The sequence below is a fragment of the Oncorhynchus keta genome, chromosome 17 (genome assembly GCF_023373465.1).
Source record: "Oncorhynchus keta strain PuntledgeMale-10-30-2019 chromosome 17, Oket_V2, whole genome shotgun sequence".
Classification (NCBI taxonomy): Eukaryota; Metazoa; Chordata; class Actinopteri; order Salmoniformes; family Salmonidae; genus Oncorhynchus; species Oncorhynchus keta.
Window position 1 is genome coordinate 30,184,820 of NC_068437.1, and position 24,559 is coordinate 30,209,378.

The 24,559-nt window shown below is 44.9% G+C and overlaps 1 protein-coding gene across 1 annotated transcript in view; it reads left to right on the forward strand.

Annotated features, from left to right (window-relative positions):
• The window catches only part of otogl (otogelin-like), a 48,599-nt gene that overhangs the window by 9,681 nt on the left and 14,359 nt on the right, over positions 1-24,559 (forward strand). The window contains exons 19-32 of the mRNA XM_052467002.1: positions 1-109; positions 266-340; positions 531-574; positions 678-870; positions 1,021-1,128; positions 2,181-2,319; positions 4,580-4,711; positions 4,984-5,130; positions 5,294-5,413; positions 12,146-12,262; positions 23,272-23,428; positions 23,766-23,792; positions 23,912-24,091; positions 24,276-24,554. The exon at positions 1-109 is cut by the window's left edge and continues 60 nt beyond it. Of these exons, the coding sequence (XP_052322962.1) occupies positions 1-109; positions 266-340; positions 531-574; positions 678-870; positions 1,021-1,128; positions 2,181-2,319; positions 4,580-4,711; positions 4,984-5,130; positions 5,294-5,413; positions 12,146-12,262; positions 23,272-23,428; positions 23,766-23,792; positions 23,912-24,091; positions 24,276-24,554 (1,827 nt within the window). The remainder of the gene's footprint in view (positions 110-265; positions 341-530; positions 575-677; positions 871-1,020; positions 1,129-2,180; positions 2,320-4,579; positions 4,712-4,983; positions 5,131-5,293; positions 5,414-12,145; positions 12,263-23,271; positions 23,429-23,765; positions 23,793-23,911; positions 24,092-24,275; positions 24,555-24,559) is intronic.

The following is a 24,559-nucleotide window of genomic DNA, read 5'->3' on the forward strand; positions in this document are numbered from 1 at the left end:
GCCGCTCCCTCTCCAGTGGAGAGACCTGTAACCATGATGACTGTGCTGAGGGGTGTGGCTGCTCTGAGGGCAGTTACTACGACGACATACGACAACTCTGCGTTCAGCCGTAAGACTTCACCACCCTACACATTATTGTCTAACATACACCATCATCTTGATCAAAAACACATTATCATCATCGTTATCGTCATCATTGTCAAACACGTAACTTAAGCCGTCCATCCGTCCTCTCCCCTCCTCTCTTCTCTCCTCCGTCTTTCAGGTCGCAGTGTCATTGTTACTCTATTGGAGGGGTGTCCCAGCCAGGGGAGGTGTCCTTCAGCGCCACAGGCCCTTGGTAAGCAGCCCACACACACACACACAGGCACGAGTGAGCACACGCACGCACACACACAGACACACACACACAGAGGTTATAGAGAGTTCACTTCACAGACATAAAACCCTTCAAACAATCCCCCTGATTGGTAACAGAGCTCTGAAGAATTGTTCTCCTCTTTCTCTCCCGTTCTGTCTCCCTCCAACAGCCTGTGCAGGAATGGAAGGATGGAGTGTGTACCAGAAGAAAGAGGTAAACCATTCCTCTCTCATTCCCCTCTCTCCATTCCTTTCTTATTCTCCTTTCTCCATCCATCTAACAACAAAACTCTTTTTCTGAATGATCTCGGTTTCAGAGCCGGAGCGAGGCCAGTGTCCAGAGGGAAAGGTGTTCCACAGCTGCTCTGAGCCCCAGAGGTTACACGGGTTCCAGGGGTCGCCGGCCTGGCGAGGAGGTGTGGCCTGTGAGCTCACCTGTCGGAACCTGATGTTGAATCTGACCTGTCCTCCCACCACACCCTGCATACCTGGCTGTGTCTGCCCACAAGGGTAGGGGGTGTGTGTCTGTGTGTGTGTTTAACTGTTTAAAACAGAATAAAGTAATTCATTATTTCCCAACAATATACGTTAACTTTATAAACACACACATGTTTGAGCACTGACTGTTGTTGGCCCCTGCCTGTATGTGTATGTGTGTAGGCTGGTGCTGCACCGTGGGGAATGTTACTACCCAGAGAACTGTCCCTGTGCCTGGCTGGGCCTGGAGTATCTGCCAGGAGAGACTGTCGACACCCCCTGTTACAGATGGTACGACCCACACATACCTCCCTCAGGATTGTTAAATGCTGTTAAAATAATGTATAGAGAGCACTAGTTTCCTAAAATGCTCAATTGTTTTTAATTTACTGTCTGACTCTTTAACTTAACCTTGTTCTCTCTCTGTCTTTCTCTCTCCCTCTCTCTCTCTCTCTCTCTGTCTGTCTGTCTTCCTCTCTCTCTCTTTCTGTCTGTCTCCCCCTCTCTGTCTGTCTATCTATCTATCTATCTGTCTCTCTCCCTCTCTCTTTCTGTCTGTCTCTCTATCTGTCTGTCTGTCTGTCTGTCTCTGTCTGCCTCACTCTCTCTCACTCTCTCTGTCTCCCTCTGTCTGTCTCTGCCTCTCTCTCCCTCTCTCTGTCTGTCTCTCTCCACCTCCCTCGCTCCCTCCCTCCCTCCCACCCTCTCTGTCTGTGTGTCTCTCTGTCTGTCCCCTCCCTCGCTGTCTGTGTGTCTGTCTGTCTGTCTCACTGTCCATTCCCTCCCTCCCTCGCTGTCTGTCTGTCTTTGTCCCCTCCCTCTCTGTCTGTCTGTCTTTGTCCCCTCCCTCTATGTCTGTCTGTCTGTCTTTGTCCCCTCCCTCTCTGTCTGTCTGTCTCCCTCCCTGTCGGTCTGTCTCCCTCCCTCCCTGTCGGTCTCCCTCCCTCCCCTCGCTGTCTGTCTGTCTGTCTCTCTCCCCTCCCTCCCTGTCTCCCTCTCTCCCTCCCCTCCCTCGCTGTCTGTCTGTCTCCCTCCCCTCCCTCGCTGTCTGTCTCTCTCCCTTCCTCGCTGTTTGTCTCCCTCCCCTCCCTCTCTGTCTGTCTGTCTGTCTGTCTGTCTGTCTGTCTGTCTGTCTGTCTGTCTGTCTGTCTGTCTGTCTGTCTGTCTGTCTCCCACGCTCTCTGTCTGTCTCGCCCTCTTGTTTGTCTCTCTGTCTCTGTCTGTCTGTTTGTCTCTCTCTGTATCTCTCTGTCTCTGTCTCTCTCTCTCTCTCTCTCTCTCTCTCTCTCTCTCTCTCTCTCTCTCTCTCTCTCTCTCTCTCTCTCTCTCATGCCTCTCTCTAGTGTGTGTCACCGGGGGTATTTTAACTGTAGTCACAGTCCATGTCCGGCTGTGTGTACGGTCTACAGTGACAGACACTACCACACCTTCGACGGCCTGGAGTACGACTACCACTCAGAATGTCAGGTCTACCTACTCAAGGTGCGTGCATGCTGGCGCGCATGTTTGTGTGTGTGTGTGTGTGTGTGTGTGTGTGTGTGTGTGTGTGTGTGTGTGTGTGTGTGTAGGCAGATTGGATCAGAGAAAGGGGATCCAAGGAGTTTCTCTAAACTGGGATTTAATTTTTTTTTTTAGAGCGACTGAGGTAAGCAAAGCTGTAGCAACACACACACACACACCTCAGGAACACAAAGAGAGGTCTGTTTGCGGCAGACTCTCAGGGATATAGAATTAGAATCAGCAAGACTTTGGGACATTCCAGTTCTAATCAAGGTTCTGTGGTGGCTGAACCGGCGGTCATATTGGGTGTTCCTTCTGATTCTGATCACACATTTCCCTTTTCTGTTTGATCTATTCTGTTACCCAGGCCTATGAGCTGGAGTGACCACTAGTCACCCGATCCCTCCTAAAACAAAGAAATATACACTGAGCGAACAAAACATAAGGAACACCTTCCTAATATTGAGTTACACCCCATTTTGCCCTCAAAATAGCCTCAATTCATCGGGGCGTGGACTCTACAAGGTGTCCAAAGCGTTCCACAGTGATGCTGGCCCATGTTGACTCCAATGCTTCTCACAGTTGTGTCAAGTTGGCTGGATGTCCTTTGGGTGGTGGACCATTCTTGATACACACGGGAAACTCAAGCGTGAAAAACCCAGCCGCGTTGCAGTTCTTGACACACTCAAACCTACTACCATATCCCGTTCAAAGACACTTAAATCTTTTGTCTGGCCCATTCACCCTCTGAATGGCACACATACACAATCCATGTCTCAAGGCTTAAAAATCCTTCTTCAACCTGTCTCCTCCCCTTCCTTCATCTACACTGATTGAAGTGGATTTAACAGGTGACATCAATAAGGGATCATAGCTTTCACCTGGATTGTCAAAGTCTCCAGCACCCTAGTCATAGACTGTTCTCTCTGCTACCACACAGCAAGTGGTACTGGAGCGCCAAGTCTAGGTCCAAGAGGCTTCTCAACAGCTTCTACCCCCAAGCCATAAACAGCTAATCAAATGGCTACCCATACTATTTACACCCCCCTCTTTTATGATGCTGCTACTCTCTGTTTATTTTCTGTGCATAGTCACTTTAACTCTACCTACATGTACATATTACCTCGACTAACCGGTGCCACCGCACATTGACTCTGTACCAGTACCCCTTGTATATAGCCCAGCTATTGTTATTTTACTGCTGCTCATTAATTATTCGCTACTTTTATTTTTTATTTTTTTTTGGTATTTTTTTCTTAACTGCATTGTTGGTTAGGATTTCACTGTAAGGTCTACTACACCTGTTGTATTTGGCACATGTGACAATACAATTTGATTTGATTCACCTGGTCAGTTTGTCATGAAAAAAGCAGGTGTTCCTAATGTATAGTGTAGAACAGATTTGCATCTAACTGACAGGTAGACTAAGATATATGTCAGCTCTATTCATGACATTTCTATCTGCATTGTTCAGTGTGTTGCTCTCTCCTGACCGCGACCCTGAACGTGATGCTGTTCCTGTAAATGTCAGAGGCTTTCAGTAAAGGAACACTGAGCAACAGGAATGCACTCTACCTGCCCTAGGGACAGATCTGCACACCACACTAGAGACCACACATACACATACACACACACAGTACTCTTTCTCTCTCCCGAGAGTGTATTTGAAGTGTCTATAATAAGCACGGCTCTCTCTCTCTCTCAATTTCAATTCAAGGGGCTTTATTGGCATGGGAAACATATGTTTACATTGTCAAAGCAAGTGGAATAAATAATAAACAAATGTGAAATTAGCAATTACAAAATGACAGTAAACATTACACTCACAAAGGAATAAAGACATTTCAAATGTCATAAGGTTATGTACAGTGTTATAACGCTGTGCAAATAGTTAAAGTACTAAAGGGAAAATAAATAAACATAAATATGGGTTACTCTCTATTTAGAGCCAAATAGCATTCTAGTTTGCTACGTTTTTTTGTTAATTCTTTCTAATGTGTTAAGTAATTATCTGTTTGTTTTCTCATGATTTGGTTGGGTCTAATTGTGCTGCTGTCCTGGGGCTCTGTTTGTGTTTGTAAACAGAGCCCCAGGATCAGCTTTCTTAGGGGACTCTTCTCCAGGTTCATCTCTGTGTAGGTGATGGTTAATCTTTCTCGTTCTTTCTTTCTTTCTTTCTTTCTTTCTTTCTTTCTTTCTTTCTTTCTTTCTTTCTTTCTTTCTTTCTTTCTTTTCTCTCCAGAGTATAGATGGTGAGGTGTCCATCGTGGCCCAGAATAAGGATTGTTATCAGAGTGGGATCATCTGTATGAAGATGCTGGTCATCCATGTTGGATTCACCAAGATCTACTTCAACGACAACTCAGGCCAGCCTGTGTGTACCACACACACACACACACACACACACACACACACACACACACACACACACACACACACACACACACACACACACACACACACACACACACACACACACACACACACACACACACACACACACACACACACACACACACACATTTCACACTCAATGAAGTCCATGAGCCCTCCTTGGTGGACAGTACAGACCCTACATGTGACAATCCCGGTGTGTCCTAACCCGGGTCTGGCCCGGTGTGTGTCTTATAAACTCTACTCCTCCAGAGTCCATCCAGTGTGGTAGGTAAGGGGTCCGAATTTGAGCTGTGGTCAGCAGGCTACTACACAGCAATCCACTTTCCCTACCAGGACCTAACCATTCTCTGGGACCACAAGACGACCGTACACATCAGAGTTGGACCACATTGGAAGGTCAGGATACACACACACACACACACACACACACACACACACACCACACTATCTCTCTCTCTTAACAATGGTGAGCTGGACCACTTTGGAAGGTCACCACTCACACATCCACCCCTAATCCTCCCTTTTCTTTCTCTATCTTTCCTTCCCCCTGTCTGTCTAGGGTCTCCTGGGTGGTCTGTGTGGGAACTTTGACAGTGTGACAGTGAATGATATGACCACATCCAGCCACATGGAGGTCAGCAATGCTCAGGGCTTCGGAGACAGCTGGGCCCTGGGACAGGTACACACACAGACACACACATAGTGGAACTGCAAACTCTTAGCCATCTGCTCTCCACTCCCACATGGAATTATAACTATACTGAACTAAATTCAGGTTGACGTTTATTGTCAAGGAGTCCCAGACAAACTGTCCATGTCGTGAGCAGGTTCTTATGCCGTAAATGATTGTCGGACGTCTTGGCTCGTTCAGTGTGACAGGGCCTAGGTCTGCCGATAAAGTACCAGTACGTTTGGTCATAAGCTCTGCCAAAGTTCTATTTGTGTCAGAATTGTTTTGCCCTTATCGTGTAGTGCGGCCTGGTGTTACGAGCCGATCCCAGCAAAGATTATTGTGAATAGTCAGATTAATATAATGGTTTGATTTAAACGTTTACATGCTTTGCAAGAAGAACGATTTCCCTAATAATGCAGTTTCCATGACATCTGAAATCATGCTACCTGACGGGATTTTGACAAATGCACAAAATCAGCCATCAACATTTTTGGGGAAGCCTATTTGATTCTGAGTTTGGACATTTTTATTTATTTATTTCACCTGTATTTAACCAGGTAGGCAAGTTGAGAACAAGTTCTCATTTACAATTGCGACCTGGCCAAGATAAAGCAAAGCAGTTCGACACATACAACAACACAGAGTTACACATGGAGTAAAACAAACATACAGTCAATAATACAGTAGAAAAACAAGTCTATATACGATGTGAGCAAATGAGGTGAGATAAGGGAGGTAAAGGCAAAAAAAAGGCCATGGTGGCGAAGTAAATACAATATTGCAAGTAAAACACTGGAATGGTAGATTTGCAGTGGAAGAATGTGCAAAGTAGAGATAGAAATAATGGGGTGCAAAGGAACAAAGTATCTTCGGAAAGTATCCAGACCTCTTGACTTTTTCGACATTTTGTTATGTTACAGCCTTATTCTAAAATGGATTATGTTTTTTTATCAATCTACACACAATGCCACATAATGACGATGCAAAAACAGGTTTTTAGAATTTTTTGCAAATGTATATAAAAAATAAAAAACAGAAATACCTTATTTACATAATTATTCAGACCCTTTGCTATAAGACACGACATTGAGCTCCGGTGCATCCTGTTCCCATTGATCATCTTTGATCATCTTGTTTTCATTTTGTCACTATGTGGTATTGTGTGTAGATTTGAGGACAAAAATATATTTAATCAATTTTCACAGTACGTCTGTAACGTAGCAAAATGTGAAAAACGTCAAGGGGTCTGAATACTTTTCAGAAGACACTACATACTTCACTGGCACATAAGCATAGAGAGAGACATGTTCTGCTGGGACATGCTCTGCTGGGATATGCTTTGCTGGGGCTGGGACATTCTCTGCTGGGGCTGGGACATGTTCTGCTGGGACATGCTCTGCTGGGGCTGGGACATGCTCTGCTGGGGCTGGGACATGCTCTGTTGGGACATGCTCTGCTGGGGCTGGGGCTGGGACATGCTCTGCTGGGACTGGGACATGCTCTGCTGGGGCTGGGACATGCGCTGCTGGGGCTGGGACATGCTCTGCTGAGGCTGGGACATGCTCTGCTAGGGCTGGGACATGTTCTGCTGGGGCTGGGACATGCTCTGCTGGGGCTGGGACATGCTCTGCTGGGGCTGGGACATGCTCTGCTGGGGCTGGGGAATTTCTGCTGGGGCTGGTACATGCTCTGCTGGGACTGGGATATGCTCTCCTGGGGATGGGACATGCTCTGCTGGGACATGCTCTGCTGGGACTGGGTCATGCTCTGCTGGGACTGGGTACATGCTTTGCTGGGGATGGGACATGCTCTGCTAGGGATGGGACATGCGCTGCTGGGACTGGGACATGCTCTGCTGGGACTGGGACATGCGCTGCTGGGACTGGGACATGCTCTGCTGGGACTGGGACATGTTCTGCTGGGGATGGGACATGCTCTGCTGGGGATGGGACATGCTCTGCTAGGGCTGGGACATGCTCTGCTGGGGCTGGGACATGCTCTGCTGGGACTGGGACATGCTCTCCTGGGGATGGGACATGCTCTTCTGGGGATGGGACATGCTCTGCTTGGACATGCTCTGCTGGGACTGGGACATGCTTTGCTGGGGCTGGGACATGTGCTGCTGGGACTGGGACATGCTCTGCTGGGACTGGAACATGCACTGCTGGGACTGGGACATGCTCTGCTGGGTCTGGGACATGCGCTGCTGGGGATGGGACATGCTCTGCTGGGGATGGGACATGCACTGCTGGGACTGGGACATGCGCTGCTGGGGCTGGGACATGCTCTGCTAGGGCTGGGACATGCTCTGCTAGGGCTGGGACATGCTCTGCTGGGGCTGGGGCATGTTCTGCTGGGGCTGGTACATGCTCTGCTGGGACTGGGATATGCTCTCCTGGGGATGGGACATGCTCTGCTGGGACATGCTCTGCTGGGGATGGGACATGCTCTGCTAGGGATGGGACATGTGCTGCTGGGACTGGGACATGCTCTGCTGGGACTGGGACATGCGCTGCTGGGACTGGGAAATGCTCTGCTGGGACTGGGACATGTTCTGCTGGGGATGGGACATGCTCTGCTGGGGATGGGACATGCTCTGCTAGGGCTGGGACATGCTCTGCTGGGACTGGGACATGCTCTCCTGGGGATGGGACATGCTCTGCTGGGACTGGGACATGCGCTTCTGGGACTGGGACATGCTCTGCTGGGACTGGGACATGCTCTGCTGGGACTGGGACATGCGCTGCTGGGACTGGGACATGCTCTGTTGGAACTGGGACATGCGCTGCTGGGACTGGGGATGGGACATGCTCTGCTGGGACATGCTCTGCTGGGGCTGGGACATGCTCTGCTGGGACATGCTCTGCTGGGGCTGAGACATGCTCTGCTGGGGCTGGGACAAGCTCTGCTGGGACATGCTCTGCTGGGACAAGCTCTGCTGGGGCTGGGACATGCTCTGCTAGGACATGCTCTGCTGGGGCTGGGGCATGCTCTGCTGGGACATGCTCTGCTAGGACATGCTCTGCTGGGGCTGGGACATGCTCTGCTGGGACATGCTCTGCTCGGGCTGGGAAATGCTCTGCTGGGGCTGGGACATGTTCTGCTGGGACATGTTCTGCTGGGGCTGGGACATGTTCTGCTGGGGCTGGGACATGCTCTGTTAGGGCTGGGACATGCTCTGCTGGGGCTGGGACATGTTCTGCTGGGGCATGTTCTGCTGGGGCTGGGACATGCTCTGCTGGGACATGCTCTGCTGGGGCTGAGACATGCTCTGCTGGGGCTGGGACATGTTCTGCTGGGGCATGTTCTGCTGGGGCCTGGACATGCTCTGCTGGGACATGCTCTGCTGGGGCTGAGACATGCTCTGCTGGGGCTGGGACAAGCTCTGCTGGGACATGCTCTGCTGGGACAAGCTCTGCTGGGGCTGGGACATGCTCTGCTAGGACATGCTCTGCTGGGGCTGGGGCATGCTCTGCTGGGACATGCTCTGCTAGGACATGCACTGCTAGGACATGCTCTGCTGGGGCTGGGGCATGCTCTGCTGGGACATGCTCTGCTGGGGCTGGGACATGTTCTGCTGGGACATGTTCTGCTGGGGCTGGGACATGTTCTGCTGGGGCTGGGACATGCTCTGCTGGGGCTGGGACATGCTCTCCTGGGGATGGGACATGCTCTGCTGGGACTGGGACATGCTCTGCTGGGGATGGGACATGCTCTGCTGGGGCATGTTCTGCTGGGACTGGGACATGCTCTGCTGGGGATGGGACATGCTCTGCTGGGACTGGGACATGCGCTGCTGGGACTGGGACATGCTCTGCTAGGGCTGGGACATGCTCTGCTGGGACATGCTCTGCTGGGACTGGGACATGCTCTGCTGGGGATGGGACATGCTCTGCTGGGACCGGGACATGCGCTGCTGGGGATGGGACATGCTCTGCTAGGGCTGGGACATGCTCTGCTGGGACATGCTCTGCTGGGACATGTTCTGCTGGGGCTGGGACATGCTCTGCTGGGGCTGGGACATGCTCTGCTGGGGCTGGGAAATGCGCTGCTGGGGATGGGACATGCTCTGCTAGGACATGCTCTGCTGGGACTGGGACGTGCTCTGCTGGGACTGGGACATGCTCTGCTGGGGACGGGACATGCTCTGCTGGGACCGGGACATGCGCTGCTGGGGATGGGACATGCTCTGCTGGGACATGCTCTGCTGGGACATGTTCTGCTGGGGCTGGGACATGCTCTGCTAGGGCTGGGACATGCTCTGCTAGGGCTGGGACATGCTCTGCTGGGGCTGGGACATGCGCTGCTGGGGCTGGGACATGCTCTGCTAGGGCTGGGACATGCTCTGCTGGGGCTGGGACATGTTCTGCTGGGGCTGGGACATGTTCTGCTGGGGCTGGGACATGCTCTGCTAGGGCTGGGACATGCTCTGCTGGGGCTGGGACATGTTCTGCTGGGGCATGTTCTGCTGGGGCTGGGACATGCTCTGCTGGGGCTGAGACATGCTCTGCTGGGGCTGGGACAAGCTCTGCTGGGACATGCTCTGCTGGGACAAGCTCTGCTGGGGCTGGGACATGCTCTGCTAGGACATGCTCTGCTGGGGCTGGGACATGCTCTGCTGGGACATGCTCTGTTGGGGCTTGGAAATGCTCTGCTGGGGCTGGGACATGTTCTGCTGGGACATGTTCTGCTGGGGCTGGGACATGTTCTGCTGGGGCTGGGACATGCTCTGCTGGGGCTGGGACATGCTCTCCTGGGGATGGGACATGCTCTGCTGGGACATTCTCTGCTGGGACTGGGACTGAATCGTAAACCACTGAATCTGACATACAGTCTACAAAGGCCTTTAGGCATTAGGGTTAGCAGTGTGGTGATGTCAGGGTTAAGGTTAGGCTAAGGTTTTGTAACTCTGTGGCTGTGCCAGCTATTGACCAGTCTGCAGAGCTGCCTCCAGTACATGAGTCACGGCAATAAACGCCAACCTGCGAACACAGCCAATTTACCATGTCTCTAAAGATAAAATATTATTCCCAGAGTAATGGCTGCCTAAAAGGGGGAACTTGGAGAATATTTCCCTGTTCTTTGTCTTTAGTTTTGAAGTGGAAATATATATATACACTGCTCAAAAAAATAAAGGGAACACTAAAATATCAATGGAAATCCAATTTATCAACCCATGGAGGTCTGGATTTGGAGTCACACTCAAAATTAAAGTGGAAAAACACACTACAGGCTGATCCAACTTTGATGTAATGTCCTTAAAACAAGTCAAAATGAGGCTCAGTAGTGTGTGTGGCCTCCACGTGCCTGTATGACCTCCCTACAACGCCTGGGCATGCTCCTGATTAGGTGGTGGATGGTCTCCTGAGGGATCTCCTTCCAGACCTGGACTAAAGCATCCACCAATTCCTGGACAGTCTGTGGTGCAACGTGGCGTTGTTGGATGGAGCGAGACATGATGTCCCAGATGTGCTCAATTGGATTCAGGTCTGGGGAACGGGCGGGCCAGTCCATAGCATCAATGCCTTCCTCTTGCAGGAACTGCTGACACACTCCAGCCACATGAGGTCTACCATTGTCTTGCATTAGGAGGAACCCAGGGCCAACCACACCAGCATATGGTCTCACAAGGGGTCTGAGGATCTCATCTCGGTACCTAATGGCAGTCAGGCTACCTCTGGCGAGCACATGGAGGGCTGTGCGGCCCCCCAAAGAAATGCCACCCCACACCATGACTGACCCAGCGCCAAACCGGTCATGCTGGAGGATGTTGCAGGCAGCAGAACGTTCTCCACGGCGTCTCCAGACTCTGTCACGTCTGTCACGTGCTCAGTGTGAACCTGCTTTCATCTGTGAAGGTCACAGGGCGCCAGTGGCGAATTTGCCAATCTTGGTGTTCTCTGGCAAATGCCAAACATCCTGCCCGTGTTGGGCTGTAAGCACAACCCCCACCTGTGGACGTCGGGCCCTCATACCACCCTCATGGAGTCTGTTTCTGACCGTTTGAGCAGACACATGCACATTTGTGGCCTGCTGGAGGTCGTTTTGCAGGGCTCTGGCAGTGCTCCTCCTGCTCCTCCTTGCACAAAGGCAGAGGTAGCGGTCCTGCTGCTGGGTTGTTGCCCTCCTACTGCCTCCTCCACGTCTCCTGATGTACTGGCCTGTCTCCTGGTAGCGCCTCCATGCTCTGGACACTACGCTGACAGACACAGCAAACCTTCTTGCCACAGCTCGCATTGATGTGCCATCCTGGATGAGCTGTACTACCTGAGCCACTTGTGTGGGTTGTAGACTCCGTCTCATGCTACCACTAGAGTGAAAGCACCGGCAGCATTCAAAAGTGACCAAAACATCAGCCAGGAAGCATGGGAACTGAGAAGTGGTCTGTGGTCACCACCTGCAGAACCACTCCTTTATCGGGGGTGTCTTGCTAATTGCCTATAATGTCCACCTGTTGTCTATTCCATTTGCACAACAGCATGTGAAATGTATTGTCAATCAGTGTTGCTTCCTAAGTGGACAGTTTGATTTCACAGAAGTGTGATTGACTTGGAGTTACATTGTGTTGTTTAAGTGTTCCCTTTATATTTTTGAGCAGTGTATATTTCCCCCCTAGCGCCCCCCCCCTGCCCCCTCGCTTCAACCCCTCAGCCCAGTCTCCTGCCTCTCGAGGGTCTACCTGTAAGATTTTGGAGACATCAGGCACCCACCAACTTTGTCTCTGTGTGTGTGTGTCAGTGTGAGAGTGACTATGTGGTGAAGAGAGCGTGTGAAGGAGACCTGGGTAGACAGCCGTACGCCAAGAGAGAGTGTGCTCTCCTCTACAGTGATGTCTTTACTCCCTGTCACAATGTGGTGAGTGTACACACACACACACACACACACACACACACACACACACACACACACACACACACACACACACACACAGGAAAGGGGGATATGGGAACGATTCTTATCTGATCTCAGTAAATAAGCTCTACTCTCAGGAGATGTACACCACGACCAGAGACACATACAAGGGGGTTAAGGTGTGCAGCTTTAGGTGGTGGGTTGTTTTTCTTTTTCTTTTTGTACTTTTAAAGCTTTTTTCTCCCCAATTTCGTGATATTCAATTGGTACTTACAGTCTTGTCCCTTCGCTGCAACTCCTGTACGGATTCAGGAGAGGCGAAGGTCGAGAGCCATGTGTCATCTGAAAAACAACCCTGACAAGCAGCACTGCTTCTTGACACACTGCTCGCTTAACCCGGAAGCCAGTCGCACCAATTGGTAAGAGGAAACACTGTAGAACTGCCGACCGGAGTCAGCTTGCAGGCGTCCGGCCCGCCACAAGGAGTAGCTAGAGCATGATGGGACATGAAAGGACATGAAAGGACATCCCGGTCGGCCAAACCCTCCCCTAACCCGGACGACCCTGGGCCAATTGTGTGCCGCCTCATGGGTCTCCCAGTCACGGCCGGCTGTGTCTCAGCCTGGGATCAAACCCTTAGATTGCAGCGCCACTCAGGAGGCCCCCGATGGTGGGTTGTTGAGGTTATATTGTGTTGTTTTCTGAGTGGCCAACAGATGGTGGTTTAGGTTTGACTGACTTCAGAATGACCCAACACAAAGGTTGTTTTGCTTAAGCAATATTCTCCCCATGATCTCTTAAAGGCCCAATGCAGCTGTTTTTATTTCAATGTAAAATTATTTCTGGGTAACAATTTCATTTCATTTCATTTCTGGGTTTTCAATTAAAATGGTCAAAAAGAAACAAAAAATTGCTTGTTAGCAAGAGCAATTTCTCAAGCAAGTATTTTCTCTGGTAGTGATCTGAGTGGGGAGGGGAAAACTGAAAACTAGCTATTATTGGCTCTTACACTAAAAGGGCATTATCACAATTTTCTAAATTTCACAGTATTATTCCAACCTCATAGTGTGTAAATGTACACTGAACAAAAATATAAACACAACATGTAAAGTGTTGGTCCCATGTTTCATGAGCTGAAATAAAAGATCCAAGAAATGTTCCATATGCTCAAAAAGCTTATTTCTCTCTAATGTTGTGCACAAATTTGTTTACATCCCTGTTAGTGAACATTTCAAGATAATCCATCCACCTGACAGGTGCGGCAAATCAAGAAACCGATTAAACAGAATAAAAGGCCACTCTAAAATGTGCAGTTTTGTCACACAACACAATGCCACAGATGTCTAAAGTTTTTAGGGAGTGTGCAATTGTCATGTTGACTGCAGGAATGTCCTGTTTGCAGATAATTGAATGTTCATTTCTCTTTCAAAAGCCGCCTCCAACGTTGTTTCAGAGAATTTGGCAGCACGTCCAACCGGCCTTACAAACGCATACCGTGTGTATGGCGTTGTGTGGGTGAGCAGTCTGTTGATGTCAACGTTCTGAACAGAGTGCCCCATGGTGGCGGTGGGGTTATTTCTGTTTGTATTTGTATTTATTAAGGATTTATTAAGGATTCCCATTAGCTCTTCCCGGGGTCCAGCAAAATTAAGGCAGTTTATACCATTTTAAAACATTACAATACATTCAGGCACCACTACCACATATCTACAGTGCTACATCCATGTGTATGTACAGTGCGTATGTTATCCTGTGTGTGTGTGTGTGTGTGTGTGTGTGTGTGTGTGTGTGTGTGTGTGTGTGTGTGTGTGTGTGTGTGTGTGTGTGTGTGTGTGCCAATGTTTGTGTTCCTTCACAGTCCCCACTGTTCCATAAGGTGTTTTTTTTAAATATGTTTTTTAAATCTAATTTTACTGCTTGCGTCAGTTACTTGATGTGGAATAGAGTTACATGTAGTCATGGCTCTATGTAGTACTGTGTGCCTCCCATAGTCTGTTCTGGACTTGGGGACTGTGAAGAGACCTCTTGTGCCATGTCTTTTGGGGTATGCATGCGTGTCCGTGCTGTGTGCCAGTAGTTTATTATTATTATTATTAGTAAGTGTTATTGTTTATTAGTTTACTCCAATTGGGGGGAAGGATGGTAGGGTTTGCTGGGAATAATAAAGGTATATTCTACTAAAAAAAATGGTGTATGTCTATATAGGTATGTATAGGTTATATAGGTATGTCTGTATATGTATGTGTATGTGTATGTATGTATATGTATGTATGTATATATATATATATATATATATATATATAGACCCCAAAAATAGGGGGAATTGGAAATTATGCAGACAATCACATTGATGGAAGAAAAAATCTTTCTGCAATATTAAGCTGATCCACCCCTAGAAAAAAAAAAAAAAAAAATTACTGTAAAAAATCCCCTTGTGGATTGATGAGGAATTTAAAAATTGTATGGTTGAGAGGGATGAGTTAAAGGGTATGGCAATTAAGTCTGGCAGCCCTATTGATTGGCAATCGTACTGAAAATTAATAAATCATGTGAGTAAAATAAATGAAAAGTAACTACACTATGAAACGAAAATAAATGATATAAAGAATAATAGTAAAAAGCTTTGGGGCACCTTAAATGACATTTTGGGGAAAAAAGACAAATAGGCTCCTTCATTTATTGAATCAGATGGCTCATTCATCACAAAGCCCATTGATATTGCTAACTACTTTAATTACTTTTTCATTGGCAAGATAAGGAAACTTAGGGATGACATGCCAGCAACAAACACTGACACTACACATCCAAGTATATCAGACCAAATTATGAAAGACAAGAATTGTACTTTTGAATTCTGTAAAGTCAGTGGGGAAGATGTGAAAAAAATATTGTTGTCTATCTCCATTCAACCTCTCCCGTCTATCTCTCAACACCATCCATTTTGGATTTCTATTTGCCATATATATTTTAATGTTGCTGTGATGCTTGACAAAAGTACTGAACCTTTCTATTCTCATAGCTTCTACAGATTGTAAACATAACTCCACCAGTCCTATTTATGATATCATTCACTAAAATTATACCTTTTTAAATTTCTTCAAAAAAATATGTTTTTTTTAATCAATTGGTATATTTGAGTTTAACCACAATATTTTATGTATTATTCGTTCTGTCTTTTCAGGTGGATTAAACTGAAATTGCAACCAACTTTCTACGGCTTATTTTAAAAAATAACTATATTTTGGAGATTATTTCCTTTTCAAACAACCGAAAGTGAGCAGGTGTAATCTGAATAAAGGGAAAAAGGCCTTTCTTGAGGATGAGACATTCCTACCAATTAACTAGAGAACCAGTTTGGATTTATGTATAACTTTTGCATGACTGATCCCTTTAGTGAGATGTCTAATGCTTTAATGTTTTTAATAATTTCTGCCCTCTGAATTCATATTCGTAATATAAATAGCCCCTTTTAATTTTGTCTGGCTTGCCATTCCAAATCAAATTGAATATTTTTTTGTTCATATAATTTAAAAAGCAGGTCACTAGGTGTAGGCAAAATCATAAGCAAATAGGTCAACTCAAGCAAGATCTATTTTTGCTAACTTTCTATAAAAAATGTATTGGAATGAGATCATTTATTTATTTTGGGATTTGTGTACCGAGTATGTCCACATCTCCATCAGACCATTTAATTGGTAAACTACACAGTATTGTAAAATATGAATTTTTTTAGTGATCCAATACATAATATAATTTGATTTTAATCCAGATAGGATAGCAAAAGTATCTAGATCCTCATATAAGGCCGTGGAGAGATTCTAATTGTGGTTTTAAAAGAAAACATGAATCATCAGCGAACAATGACACCTTAGTTTTTAATTAAGCCACGGATTTCTAATCTCTTAATATTATTGTTTGATCTAATTTTAATAGCTAACATTTCAATGGCAATAATAAATAGATATGCCGATAGTGGACAACCTTGTTTTAATCCTCTAGATAGTTTAACACTTTCTGAGATGTAGCAATTATTTACTATTTTACACCTTGGGTTACTATAAAAACCTTAATCCATTTTATAAGAGATTCCCCAAAATGGTAATATTCTAGGCATTTATATATAAACTCCAGTCGTACTTTATCAGAAGCCTTTTCATAATCAGACCTGGTGTCCCCGATATTTCAAAGTATACTATTGTTTCCAGTACTTATCTTATATTATCTCCAATGTATTGTCCATGTAAAAAACCTGTCTGATTAGGATGAAACATATCTGATAATACTTTTTTAATTCTATGCGTCAAGCATTTTGCTAGGATTTTTGCATCACAACACTGAAGTGTAAGAGGTATCACTTTTTTTAAATGGACTGGATCTTTATATATTCCACTTAGGTCCTGTTTCAGTAATAATGATATCAGACCTTCTTGTTGCATATCTACCATTTATATAGGAGTGGTTTTCCCAGCCTTAAAGGTTTTAATTGCATCAAGAAGTTCCTCCTCTGTAATTTGGCCTTCGCGTGAGTCTTTGTTAATTTTACATTATTATTAGGGAAAAAATCCATACAATTAGTTTCAGGAGATGGAGGAGACTGAAACAAAAACATATTCTTAAAGTACTTTACTTCCTCTTTCAAAATATAATTCAATATAAATTATTTATTTCAGCTTGTATTTCTTTCATCACATTCCCAGTGGGTCAGAAGTTTACACACACTCAATTAGTATTTGGTGGCATTGCATTTAAATTGTTTAACTTGGGTCAAACGTTTTAGGTAACCTTCCACAAGCTTCCCACAATAAATGTTGACCCAATCCTCCTGACAGAGCTGGTGTAACTGAGTAAGGTTTGTAGGCTTACTTGCTCACACACACTTTTTCAGTTCTGTCCATACATTTTCTATATGATTAAGGTCAGGGCTTTGTGATGGCCACTCCAATACCTTGACTTTGTTGTCCTTAAGCCATTTTGCCACAACTTTGGAAGTATGCTTGGGGTCATTGTCCATTTGGAAGATCTATTTGCGACCAAGCTTTAACTTCCTGAATGATGTCTTGAGATGATGCTTCAATATATCCACATAATTTTCCTACCTCATGATGCCATCTATTTTGTAAAGTGCACCAGTCCATCCTGCAGCAAAGCACGCCCACAACATGATGCTTCCATCCCCGTGCTTCACAGTTGTGATGGTGTTCTTTGGGTTGCAAGCCTCCCCCTTTTTCCTCCAAACATAACGATGGTCATTATGGCCAAACAGTTCTATTTTTGTTTCATCAGACCAGAGGACATTTCTCCAAAAAGTACGATCTTTGTCCCCATGTGCAGTTTCGAACCATAGTCTGGCTTTTTTATTGCGGTTTTGGAGCAGTGGCTTCTTCTTTACTGAGTGGCCTTTCAGGTTATATCGATATAGGACTTGTTTTACTGTGGATATATATACTTTTGATACTGTTTCCTCCAGCATCTTCACAAGGTCCTTTGCTGTTGTTCTGGGATTGGATTTGCACTTTTTGCACCAAAGTACATTAATCTCTAGGAGACAGAAGGCGTCTTCTTCCTGAGTTGTACCACGGCTGCGTGGTCCCGTGGTGTTTATACTTGCATACTATTGTTTGTACAGACGAATGTGGTACCTTCAGGCGTTTGGAAATTGCTCCCAAGGATGAACCAGACTTGTGGAGGTCTACAATTGTTTTCTGAGGTCTTGGCTGATTTCTTTTGGTTTTCCCATGATGTCAAGCAAAGAGGCACTGAGTTTGAAGATAGGCCTTAAAATACATCCACAGGTACACCTCAAATTGACTCAAATTATGTCAATTAGCCTATCAGAAGCTTCTAAAGGCATGACATCATTTTCTGGAATTTTCCAAGCTGTTTAAAGGCACAGTCAACTTAGTGTATGTAAACTTCTGACCCACTGGAATTGTGAAATAATCTGTCTGTAAACAATTGTTGGAAAAATGACTTGTGTCATGCACAAAGTTGATGTCCTAACTGACTTGCCAAAACTATAGTTGTTAGCAAGACATTTGTGGAGTGGTTGAAAAACGAGTTGTAATGACTCCAACCTAAGTGTATGTAAACTTCTGACTTGAACTGTATATGCCAATTATGTGATGATCTGACCGCATTCTGTCCCCTATCAACACTTTTTAAACTTTTGGTGCCAGAGATAATGGCATAAGAAAGTAGTCAAAACGACTAGCTTGACTAAGCCTCCGCCATGTATATCTCACTAGGTCAGGGTATTAAACCTCCATGTATATCTCACTAGGTCAGGGTATTAAACCTCCATGTATATCTCACTAGGTCAGGGTATTAAACCTCCATGTATATCTCACTAGGTCAGAGTATTAAGCCTCCATGTATATCTCACTAGGTCAGGGTATTAAACCTCCTCCATGTATATCTCACTAGGTCAGAGTATTAAGCCTCCATGTATATCTCACTAGGTCAGGGTATTAAACCTCCATGTATATCTCACTAGGTCAGAGTATTAAGCCTCCATGTATATCTCACTAGGTCAGGGTATTAAACCTCCATGTATATCTCACTAGGTCAGGGTATTAAACCTCCATGTATATCTCACTAGGTCAGAGTATTAAGCCTCCATGTATATCTCACTAGGTCAGGGTATTAAACCTCCATGTATATCTCACTAGGTCAGGGTATTAAACCTCCATGTATATCTCACTAGGTCAGAGTATTAAGCCTCCATGTATATCTCACTAGGTCAGGGTATTAAACCTCCTCCATGTATATCTCACTAGGTCAGAGTATTAAGCCTCCATGTATATCTCACTAGGTCAGGGTATTAAACCTCCATGTATATCTCACTAGATCAGACAGAGTATTAAGCCTCCATGTATATCTCACTAGGTCAGGGTATTAAGCCTCCTCCATGTATATCTCACTAGTTCAAGGTATTTAAGTCTCCATATGTCCACTAATTCCAATATATCCATGACATTCATGATTTCCTTAAGTGCCTGATAGTTTGTAGTGTGATTTATTTTCCGGTCCATAGAGGTATTTAAGACCATATTAAAATCTCCCACCATAATAATTGAGTCTAGTGTTGCTTATAGAGTTGAAAAATTCTTATATAATTTTTCAAAGAAGCTTGGATCATCAATTTTTGGACCGTATAGGTTAATAAGCCATGTCTGTTTATTGTCCAGTAACATATTTTAAATAATCCATCTACCTTGATGATCTGTTTGGGCAATTTGCACATTTGGATCAAAATTACTGTTAATTAAAACCATCACCCCTTTTGAATTTCTTTGCCCATGGAAGAAATATATTTTGCCCCCTCCGTCCTTTTTCCACAAAACTTAATCTAAAATTGTTGACTGAGTTTCCTGTAAAAAAATAGATATTATATTCCTTCTCTTTTAGCCAGGTAAATACTGATCGTCTTTTCTTATTATCTGCTAAGCCATCACAGTTGTAACTGTCTATACTTATTTCACCACTCACCATAATGAGACAACTTTCAATTCTATTTATCAAAATATATGTTTGTAAAAATACCATTAAAAAGTAACATGATGATTGAGTGTCTATATAGCTGTACCATGATATTTGCATTGCTACTAAGTAAACCTCCAATTGGTACCCATTATTCCACCCGCTAAAAGCTCACCTCATCCCGAGTTGGGTTGTCATCCCAATACCCGGCAGACCACCCCGACCCCCATATCCCATAGCCCTGAAAAGACTGGGATCCATCCTTCGAAAAGAGCACACAGTGACATTTACAGAACAGAAGTAGATCAACCGCCAAATGCATTTCCATCACCCTCACCTTGATTTGTATTATATATAGCAATCAAAATATATATATATATATTTTTTAAATCCTGTTTCTTAATTTCCATAATTAGCTATTAAATATTGTACTAATGTAGGCAATTTATGCAAAGGATTTTACCTCTCGCCAGTCGCCATTACCAAAATTACATTATTGCAAGCAATAATTATATTAGCAAACAATTATTGTGAATCATCCTATATTGTCCCTAACATCTTTTATTCCTTCACAACAGTTGTTGGATACGCACATACACTCAACCCTTTCCCCCCACACAACCATAGGCTCACATTCTCAACAGTTGCACCATCTCAGAGCCCAACTCAAGAAAGGTCTTGATTTATGAATGCATATACAGTTGCAGCTGTATGAGAAGGCCTGCAAGACTGTGCAGAAAAAAATGGGCAGAAATTGAGAAATTTTGACGATTGTGACCATTGTCACGTCCTAGATGATGGAGGTCAAATGTACACCTTTTCCCTGAAACACCCTAAACATGGTCCCCTGTATTGACCATATTCCCAAGCTTCTCCATGCAGTCAGACTTTTGATTTTGTGCCACCAGGGCCACAATAATATACCCCCTCTCTGAATGTCTGAGTGTGACCCCCTCCCCATGGGTTACTGCAGCTAGTGTTGCCAGCACTGCCACTGCCTGGGTGGGGGCACCCCACCGGAATCTCCACCAGGTTGGTACAAGGTCGTCAAGGTTCTCCTTGGCAGCTTTGAGAATTTACTTGTGTAGTATGTTCTCCCTTTAGGGGACTTTGGCTTTGCAGGACCAACCCTGCCAAGCAGGCTCAGAATCTTGAGGGGGAAGTGCTGCTCTAGGTCTCTGAACGCATTTTGGCTGCATTACAGACCTCTTACAGCAGGCCCATCATTCAGGTGGGGGTATAGGGTTGTGGACCGGTCCATCAATATAGGATCATAAATAAATACATTAGATATCATTTATTTAAAAAATGTTGTTCCCCATGATAGGACAATAAATAAATCAAATGTATAATTTATTTTAATACACTGTTCCACCATGATAGGACAATAAATACATAAATAAGATATATAAGATGTATAATTCATTATAAAAAAGTATATCCATCTTCTGAACAACATTGAAAGCTCACTCAAATCCACGCTCACAGCAATACATTGGTTCTGGGACATGCAATAATTTCCTTTCTCACTCAACACCACAGTTTCCCAAACATTCCAAAAAACACACACCACACATACTGTGCCTTCTGTTTACTGAGTTTTTATCTTCTCCATGTTGAATTAGTGGTTTTGTGTTCCAATTAGTTGTATTTGATGATACAGTAAAAAATAATATAGCTTTTCTATATATTATTACAATCCATAACCAGGCTAGAATTGTGTTTCATTATTTTCCTCGTCTATAAGAACTTTGTCATTTTTAAAATAGTCATGGAGGAGACTTTGTGTCTCTGAACAGCTGGTTATCAATATATAGTTTATCGACGACAAGAGCTACTCGTTTCCTTTTACTCTATTTACCTTGAAAATTGAATACAGAACTTTACGTTCTGCAATTTCCTTCGAGAATTAATCATTCCTGCCAATTTTGGTCCCAGCAAGTCTTTTCCCCAGGCTTTTAACCGTTATTTTATCTTCAAATGAAGCACATTTGGCAGCGATTAGGCGTGCGGTGTACATGTTCAAGTTGGATTTTGTCGATAGCTTCGCGTGGAATCTGAAGCACTGTAAGGAGGAACTCTCTAACTACAGATTCAGGAACTTCTCCTTCTTTCTCTTGGATACCTGTAAGTACCAGCTTCTCTCTCATGGATCTAGTCTGTATTTCAAGTTCTTCTCTCAGAACGGTATTCTCCTTTTTAAGTTCATTCACTTCAGTTTCAATCCTATTGACTGTCTCTTTTGACAGCTTGTTTGTTTCCTTCTCCAATGTCGCAGCTTTTTCAAATATTCAATTGTCTGTGTCTGTAGAAGAGTCACGTTTTTGTTTTGATAAATCGGTTCCCCTGTACCCTCTGCCATGTTTGGGTGTTGCTTGTTTTCGTAATATTTATTGATACATTTCTATAGTCTTAAGATTTTTTTTATGTAGTTATCCAGATTGAAGTTTATCACCCACCATATTGTGTAGTGCTAATATTTAGTCTAACTTGCCGATATTGAATACTACGTTTTTATCTTGAGGTGCTCTACATAACTACGTTCAGTCCGCCGTTTCCTGTCTCAGTCCCGCCCTCTCCTCCCTAATTTTTTTAATGGGTGCATGCTTATTAGTAACTAGAATAAGTAGTTCCATGAATGAGTCAAGTGCAGCATCTGGTTGGTCCTCATTACACACCACAGACCAGCAAATATTCTTTAAATCATCAACATATGAATCACTACGAGACTTCTTATATGACCTCTTATACACTATATTAGGCCCAACCTTTGGAAGTTTGGTTTTCCTGGATATGGCTATTATATTGTGATCACTACATCCTATGGATTTGGATACTGCTTTAAAGCAAATATCTGCAGCGTTAGTAAAAATGTGATCGATACATGTTGATGATTTAATTCCTGTGCTGTTTGTAACTACCCTGGTAGGTTGACTGACAACCTGATCCAGGTTGCAGGCACTGGTTACAGTTTGAACTTTTTTCCTGAGTGGGCATCTTAATGATAGCTAGTCAATATTTAAATCACCCAGAAAATATACTTCTCTGTTGATATCATGTACATTATCAAGAATTTCACACATAGTATCCAGATACTGACTGTTTATTGTTGTGACAAAGAACGCACACACGCACATACACACACCCCTCCATACACATTACATTTACATTTAAGTCATTTAGCAGACGCTCTTATCCAGAGCATTGTATTATACATTGTATTATAAAGCTCAGTTGTCTATAATGTCTAATCTGAACTCTGCGTTGAAGAGTTCATCCCACATCTCATTGTTCTGATGTACCATCACTCAGACCCACTCTGAATTAATGATAACTATTCACCCCCTAGAACACACACACACACACACCTCACTCATTCCTATCTACATTATTCACACACACACCCTAACTCACATCTAACCCAGACTCCCTGTCTTCCCCCACTAACCCCCCCCGGTAGACATGTAACCTGTGTGTGTGTGTGTGTGTGTGTGTGTGTGTGTGTGTGTGTGTGTGTGTGTGTGTGTGTGCAGGTGGATGTCTCATGGTTCTATATGAACTGCTTGACAGACACTTGTAACTGTAATCGGGGCGGAGACTGTGAGTGTCTGTGTACGTCCATCGCTGCCTATGCACACACCTGCTGTCAACACGGTGTTACTGTGGTATGGAGAAACCCCTCTGTCTGTCGTGAGTACACACACACACAGTGTGGATCTGTTCCTCAGACCCAATTCCTTCTGCTTTCTATGTCAGAATAGGTGCTGGGTCACTCAATGCTCCTATATACACACATACACACACACCACTACCCAGAACTATAAAGTCCCACCACCGCTCCATATCTCATCCACCATTCTTTCTATATGTCATCAAATGACCCCAGATATTCACACATACACTCTTACACAATACCACGATCTCTCTCCCAACCTGATCTAAACATTAAGGGTTACTTTGCTACTTAAGTATCCTAACTATGTGGATTTGTATGTCTCTAAATGTTTGTTCCGTTCTTCTCTTCCAGCCTATGACTGTGAATACTACAACCAAGGTATGTTTGAACCTAACCAAAAATGTATCATAAAGGAACACTTTTCAGCTCACACAAAAATACAAACACACAGGTATACGCACTAAATATCCTAATATATTCACTCTGTGTCTCTGTAGAGTTAGGTGAAGGTCCATTCTCAGTGGCCAGTGCTGTGTTTAATGCTACAGTCTTCGGTGTGAACAGAACCAGTGGGTCAGTCTTTCCTATAGTTAGGGAGTTCGTAGGTGGGCTGCCTCCCCCTGGACTACTCTTTAACTTCATGATCACAGCAGGACTACAGAAGGACCGCACATCACGTGAGTCTCTCTCTCTCTCACTCACACACACACACACACACACACACACACACACACACACACACACACACACACACACACACACACACACACACACACACACACACACACACACACACACACACACACACACACAAATACATCTCTTGTGAGCTTCACCCATATGTTAAACTCTGTATTACAGGTCTCCCGGTGATCTCTCTGGAGTCAGCGGAGCGTCCTAACTACTTCCTGGTTGTTTCGGACCACGCTGGGCTGCGGTTGGAGCAGTGGACAAGAGGGGAGAAGTTTGGCCGCAGGGCTTCCTTCCTACAGCACCAGGGGCTGTTCCTGCCTGGCCACACCTCCTTAGAGCTGATTGGTCAGCCGGGAGTGTTCCTGACTCTGACACGCACGTCTGCACGTGCTCAGAGATACGACAACTCAGACAACTTCAAGACCAGCAGCTCCTTTACCCTGGAGGGTTAG